At 38.1% G+C, this 14,154-nt stretch overlaps 1 protein-coding gene across 1 annotated transcript in view; it reads right to left on the reverse strand.

Moving 5' to 3' along the window:
* cracd (capping protein inhibiting regulator of actin dynamics) overlaps window positions 1-9,668 on the reverse strand; it is a 10,629-nt gene extending 961 nt beyond the window's left edge. Inside the window, exons 1-8 of the mRNA XM_056481204.1 lie at window positions 9,500-9,668; window positions 9,251-9,380; window positions 8,862-9,023; window positions 7,478-7,684; window positions 3,097-5,404; window positions 2,472-2,662; window positions 2,052-2,211; window positions 1-686 (exon numbers count right to left, since the gene is read on the reverse strand). The exon at window positions 1-686 is cut by the window's left edge and continues 961 nt beyond it. Coding sequence (XP_056337179.1) covers window positions 526-686; window positions 2,052-2,211; window positions 2,472-2,662; window positions 3,097-5,404; window positions 7,478-7,684; window positions 8,862-9,023; window positions 9,251-9,292 — 3,231 coding nt within the window. The 5' untranslated portion in view covers window positions 9,293-9,380; window positions 9,500-9,668 and the 3' untranslated portion in view covers window positions 1-525. The remainder of the gene's footprint in view (window positions 687-2,051; window positions 2,212-2,471; window positions 2,663-3,096; window positions 5,405-7,477; window positions 7,685-8,861; window positions 9,024-9,250; window positions 9,381-9,499) is intronic.
* Window positions 9,669-14,154: the final 4,486 nt, after the last annotated feature.

Consider the following 14,154-nt stretch of genomic DNA (forward strand, 5'->3'; position numbering starts at 1 on the left):
TTACAAAACTGTTTCTCTGATTTTTATGCTTGTGGGAGCGAGGAGTGAAACTGGTGAAGGTTTGATCAGTTGTGTTATAATTAGCCCTTGAATTGCATCCCAGAATTGTCACCAAAGCAATAACATAACGTCTTATTTGAAACGCGTTACTGAATGTGAACCGCTCATATTGTTTTAGTAATATCTAGGATCAACAGTTTGACATGCATTGTGCATTTACGCTGCTAACAGGACTACTGATGACCTTAGATATTTGAAGGGCTTTAACCTCTCGATGAAGATTCTAGGGCTTGTTTGATGCTTGACATCTGATCATCTGATGAAATAAACTGAAATATGCAAAATAGATATATTCTGGAAAAAAACATGTTTTCTTTACTAAAAGACCAGTTGTCCAGACATGCCTGCTTCAAGGTGAATAATGGACCTTTTGTTTAGAGCCATAGGTGAGCTGGAGTGCAGTGATGGCTAACTGATGTGGATGAAGTAGACTTATTTGCTTTTTTCTTGGTCAATGGTAACGGATCACTTGATGATTTGTGGGCAGTCGCTCCAGGCTTTGGCTTTACGCTTTGCTAGGGCAAGCCATGCAGGCTCAGTCGAAACCTGGGTAGTGTCACCAGGAGGGAAGCGCTTTGTCACATCCTTTGTTGCTGGCGGCGATGGTGTAGAGTCTGTTATTTCAACTGCAAAAAGAAAGACAACTGTTGTTTTGATTTTGATTCTTTTAAGTGAGCTAACAAATTTAGAGAAAGATATTTTCCTAATTGTATGTGGTTAGATATCACAGCATGAATGGGCAGGCACCATATCTAAATTTCAATCTTTTCACATTTTGTTGTCAGCTGAAATTCAGCTAAGGTTTTAATATGCTAGAAAATGAATGAATGAATGAATAAAGACTATATTATAACTGAGCAAAAGACCAAAAGTTTTAAAGCCTGGTGTCTACTTTGTATTAACATGCATTCATTCAGATATGGATCATGTAACCATAACATATCATGTGATTTTAAAGGGATCATTCACCCAAAACTGAATATTCTGTAATAATTTACCCACCCTTCACTTGTTTCAAAACAGTTTGACTTGCTTTCTTCTGTTGAACCCAAAACAAAGTTATTTTAAATAAAGCTGAAAACCTTTGACTTCCATGGTATTTGTTTATCCTACTATGGAAGTTAAAGGATAAAGGTTTTCAGCTTTCTTAAAAATAACTTGTTTTGTGTTCAACAGGAAAAAGAAACTTGTAATGCTTTGGAACATCTTAAGAGTAAATGTTTGTTTTAGGGTGAACTATCCCTTTAAAATTGAGTGGCAAAGCAAGAGAGTGAAGAGGGTGTAAATGGCAATGGGCTATATGCACAGCTAGTGTTTTTCAGCCAATGATGACTATTTTCAATTTCATACGGTTCCTTTTGCAGCATCGATGTTGTAATGTAATTAAAATACATTCAGTTAAATAGACTTAAGCATTCATTTGGTTGTTAAATTGTAAAAAGAGACGAAAAACCATTTAAACGCAGACACCATCATTAGCAGCAGGCTAGACCAGAAATTACATTAAAAATACTGCTGGGTAAAATTAATTTCTCTATTTTAAGACATGGGACGGAAAAGTATAATGTAATGCAGTGCTTCTTGTTTAGTCTGAGACCCACTTTATATCATATCTAAGCCAGGCAGTGAAGATCACCAATTTTTAAAGAAACCAGATCTTAAATCCAGCAATTTCTGTATGTGATGACAATTAACCGGGAGCCCTGGGGCTGGCTGACTGAAATTAAAAGTCTGTGTGGATATAGCCCATTGTGATCTACATAGTATTATGTGTAATCTAGATGATCAAATGTGTTTTCAACTAATGCTGCAAAAGTTGAAAGTGGATCAGCTAAAATGCTTTAGACTCCGTTTATATCTGTATATAGCATCATCCACTTGGATCCACAAAAACAAACCTTAACCTTAGATGTAAATGGTTCTGAGTAAAGCCCCAATAATAATAATAGTAATAATAAAGGAAACAAAGTGTAAGAAAATTCATATTTTACCTGTGACTGAGCTGGGCAAGGTATTGGCTTTCTTCAAGTTGTCACGTCGCTCAAAGCGAGCCAGAAGTGTGTCTGGTCTTTTATTCTCATCTGCTGTTTGAGGCTTGGATATGATGCTGGAGCTCCCATTGCCTTTATCCTCTGTGGGACTGTTTCCAGCCTTTCAGATACAAACAACACCAAATTCTATTAATACAGAGGAGTTTATTTATTATAATATTATACTGTGTCCTCACTAGGTGTCATGTGACACGTTTGCAACAGTCAAAGTTCAAGAAGGTGGAACTAGCAACTCACTTCCACAACAAAAGTGAGAACTTTTGCTTCGAATTCACAATATTACAATTATGCATACAGTACCAACAGTGTAGCTAATGAATGATAATAAGACTATGTGGCAGGGTTTTTGTATATACATACACTTTCTCTGTCCCTAGCTTGTTTCTCTGCCAGTTTAGCCTCTCTCTGGCTCCTCCTTTCCTCTCGGTTTTGCTGCTGTTCCCTAAAGCCTTTCTGTTTTTGAAGTGCCAGAGTGATCCAAAGTGGTCCTGTCTCTTTGTCCTGTGACCGTGAGCTGTCCAGAGAATGCCTGGCCTGCAGAGATGGTTTTTCTGATAAGGAGAAGAAATGCAGAAGGTGTGTCAAATTGGCAATAAAGACTAAAAGACAATTTAGAGTCTTAAACTCCTCTTTTCCTCTCCACAGTGGTAGTAATCATCTTAATTTCCCAAAGGAAATATCAGTGCTTATAAGGCAGGACAGGAATATTGGTAAAGGGGTTGATCTTTGATGCATATGAAATGTGAGGTTTGTAAGCCAGGCCATATGGATAAACAGGTGCAAAGAAAGAAAATGCATCTCAAATCAATATGCAAACAAAGGCAAGAAAAGTAGACCAAACAATTCAAAATGCAAATGATTTGATTCCAATGGTTTGAATGAAGTCTGCATGTTAAGCAGTTAGAACTGAAAATGTTTTAAAGGAATATCAATAGATATCTGCTTTGGAAGCATTATTGTGATGTTAAAGATGAGTATTTCAAACCTTTTTTAATGAGTTCTGTTCTGCGATCTGTTTTTTCTCTCCATGGGATGCTGATGGATGGAAAAAATGACTTCTTTTCTTTAAGATCCTCCTCTCCATTTTTCTGTGATGGTACAGATGCTGTAACTCCTTCTTTACGGTCACTGCTTTGCTCAGTAGCTACCTGTTCTGCTTCCCCAGTCCTTTGTGAAATTGTGTCTCCTGAAGTCCTTCTACCAGGTTTTGGAAGAGGAGAAAGTAGAGGTGTGGGACCTTCAGATGGTTTGGGGGAGGTAGCAGGTTTTTGGTAAAGTGGAGGTTTGGGGGACATGTTGTCACCTTCGGTGCGTGTCAAATGGAGAGTACTTCTGCTAAACTTACTTCGAGATTCTTTACTGGCTGTGACTGTGGTTTGAAATTCAATATTCTCTTGTTGTGGAGAAATAGGGCTAGACTTTTCAGAGAGTGTAGAATTGTCAGAGTCTTGGTCAATGGCTGTCAGAGGCACTGGGACACCTTCAAAACTGTCTCCTGCACTGTACCTTTTCTTCCTCTTTTCTGCAGATTGTTCATTGTGGAAGCGAAGAGAATAGTTTGTTCTTCTCAATTTAATTCCAAAAGGGGATGGCTGCTCATCACCACCCTGGGCTTTCTGTTCCCCATCTTCGTCTTTTGCATCTGAATCCTCTGATTCTGCCTGAATTGGGGAACCAGTCTCAGATCTCTGGGACTTGGGAGATCCATGTGGTGGACTAGGAACAAGGAATGAGGGGAGGTCTTTGGCAAACATGCACTCTTCATCTGCTATGCGGACAAGCTTGCTTCCCCTACTCTGGACCTTGCTACCTAAAGAGGGCAACTCTTTTTGGACGGGGGGTGTTTCTGTAGATGCAGATTCTGTTTTCACACCTTCTTCCTGACCAAAAATCTCAGAGTTCCTGTTAGGCTCAGCAAATTTCTTTCTGGCTGGCGTGATGGAAAACTTAGCACTGGCTGACATTGTTTTCCTGAGGTTGGTGTGAGAGAATGGCACTGTATTTAGATCCTCACTTGTTGGCCTGCGACTCTGATCTGCGTATTCAGGATATTTTCCCTCTTCAGCACCTTTAAAAATTTTGGACCGAATACTTGCCCATTCTGCCAGGACAGCAGCATTGGATTGATCTGTAGACAAGGAAGACTCTAATAAGGATTTGGTTTTTCCAGATTTACGATCTGGAGATGTCTTGCTCTTGGTTGGAGGAGTGCCCATGGCCTTTTTGCCTTCAGAAAGGCCAAGGAGTGACTTGCAAGCTGTGTCCTTGATCTGATCGAGATTGACTGCAGTTCCACAAAGCTGGGCTCCGGTCACAAGAATTGCAGTATGTGGGACATAAAGAGATGAAGACAGAGTTGGTGAATCTGTGCCTCCTGGTGAAGAAGCTTTAGCTCCCTCCCAGGTTTCAGCTGTTGCTTCACCCTGTTGACCAGTTGCTGGAGTAACAGGCGTGAGATTGACCTTCTGGAAGAGTATCTGCTTCTCGCCCGAAGAGACTTTAAAAGTGAAGGGTCTCTGTCTCTCCTCCATCTCTCTCCATCTCAGTTCCTCTGCTTTTCTTTTCCATTCGGGGTCAGTAGATCCAGCTTTCTCTTCTTGCAGTTGTCTCTTTCTTTCCTCTTCCTCTAGTCTTTTCCTCTCTGCTTCCTCTTGTCGACATCTTTCTTCTTCACGAATGCGTTGCTCCTCCTCTCTCTGCCTTTTCTCTTGTAACTCTTGAATCCTGTGTTTCTCTGCCTCCTCCTCCTCTTTTCTCCTTCTCTCTTCCTGTTCCCTTTTTCTTTCCTCTTCCAAACGAAGACACTCTGCCATAAGTTCCTGCTGCCTTCTCTCCTCTTCTGCTCTTCTTCTTTCCTCTTCTTCTTTCCTCATTCTTTCCTCCTCCTCTTGTCTCTTTCGCTCTTCATGTCGTAATCTTAGCTCTTCCTCTTCTCTCCTCCTTTCTTCCTCTTCCCTTTTTTTCCTCTCTTCTTCCTCTCGTTGCTTTCTCTCCTCTTCCACCTTTTGCAGCCTTTCCTCCTCCTGTCTGCGTCGCTTCTCTTCTTCTAGCCTCTGCTCCTCAATCATCCTCCGGTGTTCTTCCTTCTTTCTCTCTTCCTCTTGTTCTCTTTTCTTAATCTCAAGGTGTTCTTTCTCCTTCTCATGAAACCGTTGCCTCTGCGATTTTTCGGTAGGTTCATAATCTTCTTTACTTCTCTGGATAATACTATAGTCCTCTCTTGATGAATCAAACACTTCTTCATCCTTTTCAAACTCTTCTTGAATTTCAGAGAAATCATCTTCATGAAACTCCTGAAATATATTTAAAGTTACAGAACTTAATACCTTAATACTTTTGAGTTATAGTTCACAGTAGGGATGTCACAATACTCAATATAATATTATAACTGTTCGGTATGACCTTCATGGTTCAATACGCATATGCTAATTGTGTTTGTCCGGTTTTGCATTTAAATGTAAAAATTACATTTAGCATTTTCCTCATTCCTTTAATTACTCTCTGATCTGGCCCTGTGCATGTTGCAATGTATGTCCATGCAATATCCCATCAGTGAGCACTAAAGTTAGGAACGCTTTCATGTGAAACTTAAAAGTGACTTGTGCCACTTGTCAGCGTGTAAGTGCATGTGGGACCAGAAGCTATTCCTGTTAAAAATAAATTATAAGCTCTTTTTTTTTTATTTAAACACTGAACCTTAAACTGTGAAAAGAACTCACACAGGACATTTGAGAAGTGCTCATATGAACAGATGAATGAAAGCTTCTGAGTGGTAAAACTTATTTATATCCAAAAATTATATGAATGTGCCACACTTGATGAGTATTCAATCGGTTAAGTCATAGAATGTAAACATTTGAGAAACTATGTTGTCTGGAACTTTCTTAGTGAGATGAATTCTGTCTGAAAGTGAAAACATCTTATTATGAAATAATATTATTAATATTAATCAAACTACAAAAGACAATGAAATAACTCTATTGAAATAACGCTACTAACTGGATAGCTACAGTGCTCAGCATAATTGAGTACACTGAATAATATTTTTATCCATTTCTCAGTGAATACAGTATTTTAGTGCATTTAAACAAAAAAGATTTATTAAATAGATATATTTATTAAAATAATATCTTAGTCAAAAACATATTTAGAAATTGAAAGATAATATCATTAAATTCAAGCAAAATACTGCAAAAATAAATTACAACCTACAAAATTTCAACTAAATTTTCCATTATTGCCCATTATAATGATTTTTTTTTCCTTTTTTTGTATTCAATATTTTTCTATAAGACATAAATTTGAGTGTACTAGTTTTTGGACCGTTATCATAAGTTATTTTGTTAGATAAGCTCCAGATTTGGCTTCAATACTGACTAATCTAATGTATATGTATAAAATAATATTGTATAGCTTCCTATTAAAAATATGAATTTAAAAGATTGATTTGTGAGGGGTGTACTGATATATGCATCACTATAGTGAAGATTAAATACAATACAGTATTGTATTTGATTCTATTCATATTATATAAACTATACTTTCACTTGTAGAGTTTTTCCTTTATTTTTATTTGACAATGAGTATGTTCACATGGACACCACTAATCCGATTTTAATATTATTAAGACAATACTCTGATTAAGAGTCTATCATGTAAACAGAGATTTTTGTTTAATTTAATCTGACTAAAGTCATAATCGAATGATCAGAAATCGTATTAAGACATGTGGAGTATGTTGATTTTAGTCACGTTATTGAAGTGCAGTACATGTAAACACCTTTATCAAACTGTTACCGTGGTGTATGCATTTTGTAATAGGACAGTCTGTACACACATGGCTGTTTGACACTACTCTCTGCACCTTAATCATATTATTGTCTGATTCAGATTAAGGCAAATAATTTGGTTGCTGATGTCCCTGTAAATGTAGTCATTGTCATGTTTATTTACTGAACATATCATATACCGAACTATACCAAAATCATAATCCAAAAAACGAATCTGTATTGTTGCACCCCTAGTTCACAGACATACACATTTGCTCACAATTTATTAACTTTCATCTTTTTTTTTTTCTTTATAACTTTTTTGCCTCTTTCTTGGATCATAGAAGATAACTTTAAAAATGTACCAGTTATTTTTTCCCCACATACATTGGAAGTCAGTGTGGTCCAGTGTTGTTTTAGACCTCACAATCACAATGTTATTAAAAATATAAATGAATTTGGAATGACATCAGAATGAGGTAATAATTTTTTATTTTCCAGCAAACTATCACCTTAAGATCTTAATATATTAAATCAATCCCAGCTATTCAGATTAAAGTTCAAAACAGAAAGATAAAGAACACCTTCACCCTTTACCTGTGTGAATCTTCTGTGTTTACGAGACACCCTCTGGTTCTTCGGTTTAACAGACAGTTTGTGTTTGGCAGCAGTGTTGTCCAAGCGTGGGACAGACTGAGGGACAGCATCTAGATTGATAGACTCAATTGTGCCTGGGGGAGGTGGGCGCTTGGTGCGTGGGGATTTGACTGGAGTTCTGTGCTGGACAGTGTCATGGCTGACAGGCTATGTGTACAGAAAAACACAAACAAATTTAATTGGTAACTATAGGTCAACAGACCTCTGAAGTGTGTGTCTATGGAATCAATATATCGATAGTTAGACAGTTTTACAGTTTCCTGCAGCTTAACTAGAACATGACATTAGCAGCAGTGAGGTTACTGGTAAAATTTATATCATGAGTGCACTAGAAGTTGCTTTCAATAAAAGTGCCTGCCAAATGCATAAAGGTTCTGTACAATTTGGCAAGCAAGGGGATCTTTATATTTTTTTTACTACATTACACAATGTTTCACAACACTACTCACTAAAACAGAGAAATGGTGTCTACCTTTCACAGATAGCTGTGGAAATGGATGGTGTAAGCAAGGGGTGTTCAACCCTGTTCCTGGAGATCTACCTTCCTGCAGAATTTAGCTTCAACCCTAATCAAACACAACGAAACCAACCAAGATCTACAGGAACAGGGTTGGGCACCCATGGTCTAAGCCAGGGGTGTCCAAGCTCGGTCCTGGAGGGCCAGTGTCCATGTGAATGCGTCAGACTGGAAACGCAAGGTCATATAGTTTCGCATATCGCTGGGGTGCAAAGTTCAAGCTTGGTGAACTCTGACATGCGAAATCGCATCACTTGACTGCGTGAGACCAATCGAGGATCAAAGCATGACCTCTCTGGACAGAAATTTAAAACATGGAGCAATCGCTAGCTTTTTTAAATGTCTAATCATCTTATTTAATCCCGCTCCTTTTCACAGCGGCATACGACAGAATTTCGCACGCACAAAGCCCAGTGTAACCGCAGCTTGAAGCTGCGCACGCGAATGCGTCAGACCGGAAACGCAAGGTCGTGCATCAAGTTTCACAGTTCACTGCATTGCAAAGTCGCATCACTTGACTGCATGAGACCAATCGAGGATCAAAACATGACCTCTCTGGACAGAAATTTAAAACATGGAGCAATCGCTAGCTTTTTTAAATGTCTAATTATCTTGTTTAATCCCGCCTCTTTTCGCAGCGCCGTACAACAGAATTTCGCAAACTCAAAACTCTAGTGTGACCACAGCTTTACTAGGCTTTCTAGAAACATTCTTGCAGCTGTGTTGAGGCAAGTTGGAGCTGAAATCTACAGGACACCGGCCCTCCAGGACACCCCTGGTCTAAGCTACTGTAGAGACTGAACTTACTTTTTCCTTGGCTGATGTCTCTGGTGGCTCATTCTCCACTTGAGCAAGAACTCTCAATGGGCTTTGCGGTACCTCTTCTTCATCTGAGCTGCCTTCATCTCCCTCACTCTTTCTAAGTGAAGGGGGTCTCTGACCAAATTTTATATTATGTCCAATTTGCCTCTATCAACAAAAGTATAAATAGTCAGGGAATATGCAAATGATGCCTCCTGTTTCATTTACACAACGTGACTTATAAATGAGGATTACAGAAGCAACAGCAATTTTTAAGTTGACACTGATACACCAACATGTTTTATCTTAGACACCATGTTTTGGTTTAATATTATTGCCAAAATTTGTGTTAGGAAAGTCTGACGAATGAATTTGTTTGTGTTCATGAGTCTCACCTGGATGTTCCTGACTTTGTCGGAAACGTTCTCCTGGGACATTGTCTGTCCTGGATGTGTCTTCTCAGAGTCCTCAGGGATAAATACACTCTCGTGTGAAAAAGCTCGGGACCCTAGGGTGTTTGACTCCCTGTGAACAGATTTAAACACTCTATAAATGTTTTAATACACAATGTGGCTCATAAACAACTCTGTCAGCATGTAAAATAATATTTTACATAAGTTCCGAATGATAGACACAGTTTTTACCTTAAATACTGATCATTCTCTTGGTTAACTGAGTCCACTCCATTGCAGACATCATCGGTGGAATGACTAGGTTTAAGTTCAGTTCCCTCAAACCCACGTTCTGCTTCTCTCCTTTTCTTCTTCCCAAATAGACGCCGGAATGGCTGGAATTTGCCCTGCCGTCGCCGCTCTGGTAAAAAGTGGGGTTGGTGGGGGCAAAGCATGATGATAAATAGTCATTAAGTGTTAAAAGACCAGTGCTACTGCTGTTTAAATATAACAATATGCTTGAAATCTTTTAATAATGTTAATGATAATGGAGGACCAAAACAGATCAGAGGTCATGAAGTAGGGTTAAATCAAGTCCTGTCACAGCTTTATATAATTATGGTGAGCAGATGTTCTGTTTAAACATCCAGTAATGTCAAGGTCCTGTGAAGCCCAGTCTTGAAAGGGAATCGCAGAAGAATGAGAAAGTCATCAATTCAAGGCCAAGTGCCAAAGCACTTTTATATAAAGACATTTTAAATTTGTGACAATAGTTTTAGTAGAGAGAGGAGCCACACAAGCTTTATCCTCATAACACATTCAGACCCCCCTCACCACCCCCAAAAAGATCTTTATTCTATATTAGTATTTTTAACCTTTTCCTCATACATCACAAACTTTATGGACTCATTCATTAATTTTCCTTCAGTTTAGTCCCTTTATTCATCAAGGGTCACCACAGCGGGATGAACCGCCAACTTATCCAGCATATGTTTCACACAGCGGATACCCTTCCAGCTGCAATCCAGTACTGGGAAACATGCATACACACACACTACGGCCAATTTAGCTTATTCAATTCACCTATAGCGCATGTCTTTGGACTGTGGAGGAAACCGGAGCACCCGGAGGAAACTTACACGAACACAGGGAGAACATGCAAACTCCACACAGAAATGCCGACTGACCCAGCTAGGACTCGAATCAGCGACCTTCTTGCTGTGAGGCGACAGCGCTAACCACTGAGCCACCGTGTCACCACTTTTGTTGTTAAAAATGAATATGCCTGCCTATTGACAAACCATTGCAGCATGCAATATTATTCTATACGTGAATATTTATGCAAGTCAATTCAATTAAAAAAACATCAATGTAACATTTATGATGTTGATTTTTTTACAATTAAATATAGGTTTTAACCATTTAGACTATACTTAAGTAATTCTGATTCATAAATGAAAATAACATTACATTGATATGTTTTTATAAATGTTATAAAATGGACATATTTGAATATATATAATATATAAACTGTGTGAACTTTACATAAACTTGATTATCCTAAACACATGTTGCATCATCAGGAGCACTGCAATCCATGTGTGATGAGCAATTAATTATGACACTCAATTGCTAAAGCAACTGCGAAATTTTATCTAAACGGATGTCTTAAATGTTATACAAATAAACTTGTATTGTGAAGATTTATAACTTAATCAATGGTTAGTATTACTGTTGGAGAAAGTTGGTTTCTCATAATGTAAATACTCATCTCAGCTTTCTCGCTATTGCTTTTTAAGCTACTTAAGAGGATAAGTATTCAAAATGTCCAACTGCGTTGTTGGTTGTTCTTAATAGTAAATTAGCTGATGTATTGTTCACCTGTTACTTGCGATGACAACATATCACTAAAGTACACACAGCTAATTATGAATCCACACAAAAACAACACAAAACATTGGTAAAAGCTAAAACCTTTACAGAATATTTTTCCACCTACCATTTAAAGTGTAAATCTGCAGTTGCCAAGTGCCTCTTACAAGACAGAATCATACGGTTCCCATGTAACGGCATTAAACCAATGATAAGACGAGGGACCTTTGGTTTGTATTGAGTGCTGTGGAGAGGCTCTACTTCCTGAGACTAGAAAGTCATTAGGAATCATAAACGCTACGGTGATAAGAGTAACTCAGAAAGCAAGGATTACGAATAAAATTAAACCAAATATAAATTGAGATGCAAATGAGTCAAAGACAAAAAGGAGGTTAAGCATCAAAGTGTAATGCAGCTTTAATTGTGTATTTTTGTATTGTCAGTTCTTTCCATAATTCCAGACGTCAAATTAAAGGTCACTTGTTATTATATATAAGAATATTATTTGATGACAATTGAGTTTAAAGACTTAAGAATAATTAAATTTTTAAAAGAAAAGAATTGTCATCTAAAATATATATACTTTGCCACTATCCTTTAAACCGCTAGGTTTTACTCATTAGTCAAGAAGACAGATTAAATCCTGTATAATATAACATAAATATGTATGATCACTTATTCTTTTATTTTAAAAATAACGTCAATGAGTTTTAATAACCATATATGTTATTGATAGGACATTAGTTCACCCATATCTTGACATTTATCTTCACAGAAGTAATTTGACTTCTAATATTAATTTTATGCGGACACCAAAATTAAATGTCTTGTATTTCCTCCACATGAATTTAGTTTATTCCAGCCAACAGGTCCTTTTTTGGTCTTTCTGAAGCTATAAAAGTCATAAAGCACTCTACCAACCAATAGCCAAACATCTCCAGATCATATTTTCCTTTAAGTGTGTGTGTTTGACAGTCTTTTTGTGTTGTAGGAGCTCCAAGTGAAATGGCTGGGGTAACAGGGCCACTCTACACCACGGAGTGGATAAATTCAGCTAGAGATCAGCAAGGATCTGTTACAGGCTAAAAGTGGAAAGTAGTGTGGAGTTACACTGTAAGTGTGTTACTGCTCAAAGCACAATGGCGCAATAACAAAGAAAGTAAGACGTTTGCTACCTGCCGTCCGTCCCCACTTCTGTTGTAGTTGATGTTCTGACGTTAATTCCTGAAGTTACAGTTAGACTTTACTGCCTTACAAGTGCATATAACTAGATGATTTTATGATTCCTCATAGTTTGTCTGGTTGGTTCCCCCCTCAAAGCTTCACGTCTGTTCCCAGCTGCTACTACTCCATTTCTCTGGCCCACAATGCAGTGCTGCAGGCGTCCTCAGTCATCGAGGCATATGATGCGAGTGGACAGCACTCAGCCAGAGAAACAGTCCTCGATGTGTCTCCCTTGTACTTTTACACACTACAACCACTAAACGCTCCGACATGGCCTTCGTGCTCCTACGAGTGTCAGGACTGCTAAATAAACTTACTCAGACCTGGCTGTTCCTCTTAGTCCTTCACCAAAGCTAAAACACACTTAATAACACAAGCATACTCGACCTTGATTCTCACTCTTGACACACAGTATTTCTCACTATAACTGGAAGGCTAATAAATCATTTTTGTCGCACTTGAATGTAAATGTGGCCCTCAAACTCAAAATCTTGGCATTAGTACATGATTAATTGACACACTTATCAGAGAAATCCGGATTATCTGTGTGTTCCACTTGTCAGCATGTCTGTCATATCTTTGAAAACAGATTCAAACTAAAGAAAGCCACTGACAAAAAAAGAAGGGAATTAGTCACAGAAGGTGCAGTAGTAGTTGAAGACGGTCATAAAGATTGAGTGCACAAGGTTCACTGGGAAAAGGTGTGTAAACCCTGGACAACAACAACAATAGCACGTGATGAAGTCATATTCAAAGGAATAATTTACACAGAAATGAAAATCATTTACTCGTGCTCATGTCCTTCCAAATTTGTATGACTTTCATTGTTCTCAGGATCAAAAAAAGAGACATTTTTACAGAACTTCATGAAGTGGTAATAACTGAACACTGGAGCGTTCAAACATCAGATTTTTTGGTGGGAAAATTAAAATGATGTGACGTATTTGCAGATTCCAACTTATCTGTTTTATGACACATTAAACTAATAATATTCAGGATTATTATGTGTCATGCAAAGACTTTAAGCCATATTTTTATCAGTCTTTGGGAAAGTTACTTTGGAAAGTAATGCATTACAAATTTGAGTTACGAGCAACACAGTGGCTTACTGGTTAGCACTGTCGCCATACAGGAAGAAGGTCGCTGGTTCAAGCATCGGCTGGGTCATTTGGCTTTTCTGTGTGGAGTTTGCATGTTCTCCCCGTGTTCGCGTGGGTTTCCTCCCGGTGCTACGGTTTCCCCCACAGTCCAAAGACATGCACTATATGTGAATTGGATAAACAAAATTGGCCGTAGTGTATGAGTGTGTGTTTGAATGAGTGTGTATGGATGTTTCCCGGTACTGGGTTGCAGCTGGAAGGGCACCTGCTGTGTGAACCGTTTGCTGGATAAGTTGGCGGTTCATTCCGCTGTGGCGACCCCTGATGAATAAAGGGACTAAGCTGAAGGAAAATGAATGAAAATTAAGTTACCCTCCAAAAAAGGAACCAGTTGTGTTCTTACTTTGTATGGCAAGTAATGTGTTACGCTACTTTTGAGTTACTTGTTCTCACCTGGCTGAGGCTTGCTCTCTTTCAAAACGTACAGTTTTTTTTCTTTATTTACCTTAAAAAAACACATTAAAAACGAATAATAATATCTTCTGAGAACGCCCTGAGCCCAGAGATTAATGAAAGGTTAAAGCAATGTGTTTGCTGCTTTTTGTCTTATTCGTAAAGTACATAACTTTTTCAAGTGCAGTTTCTTTTTTCAGTGTGTTCAATATAATGAATTCTCTCATCTCAGTATTAATTCAGCAATTTACTTTTAAA

The sequence above is a fragment of the Danio aesculapii genome, chromosome 20 (assembly GCF_903798145.1).
Source record: "Danio aesculapii chromosome 20, fDanAes4.1, whole genome shotgun sequence".
In the NCBI taxonomy this organism is placed as follows: Eukaryota; Metazoa; Chordata; class Actinopteri; order Cypriniformes; family Danionidae; genus Danio; species Danio aesculapii.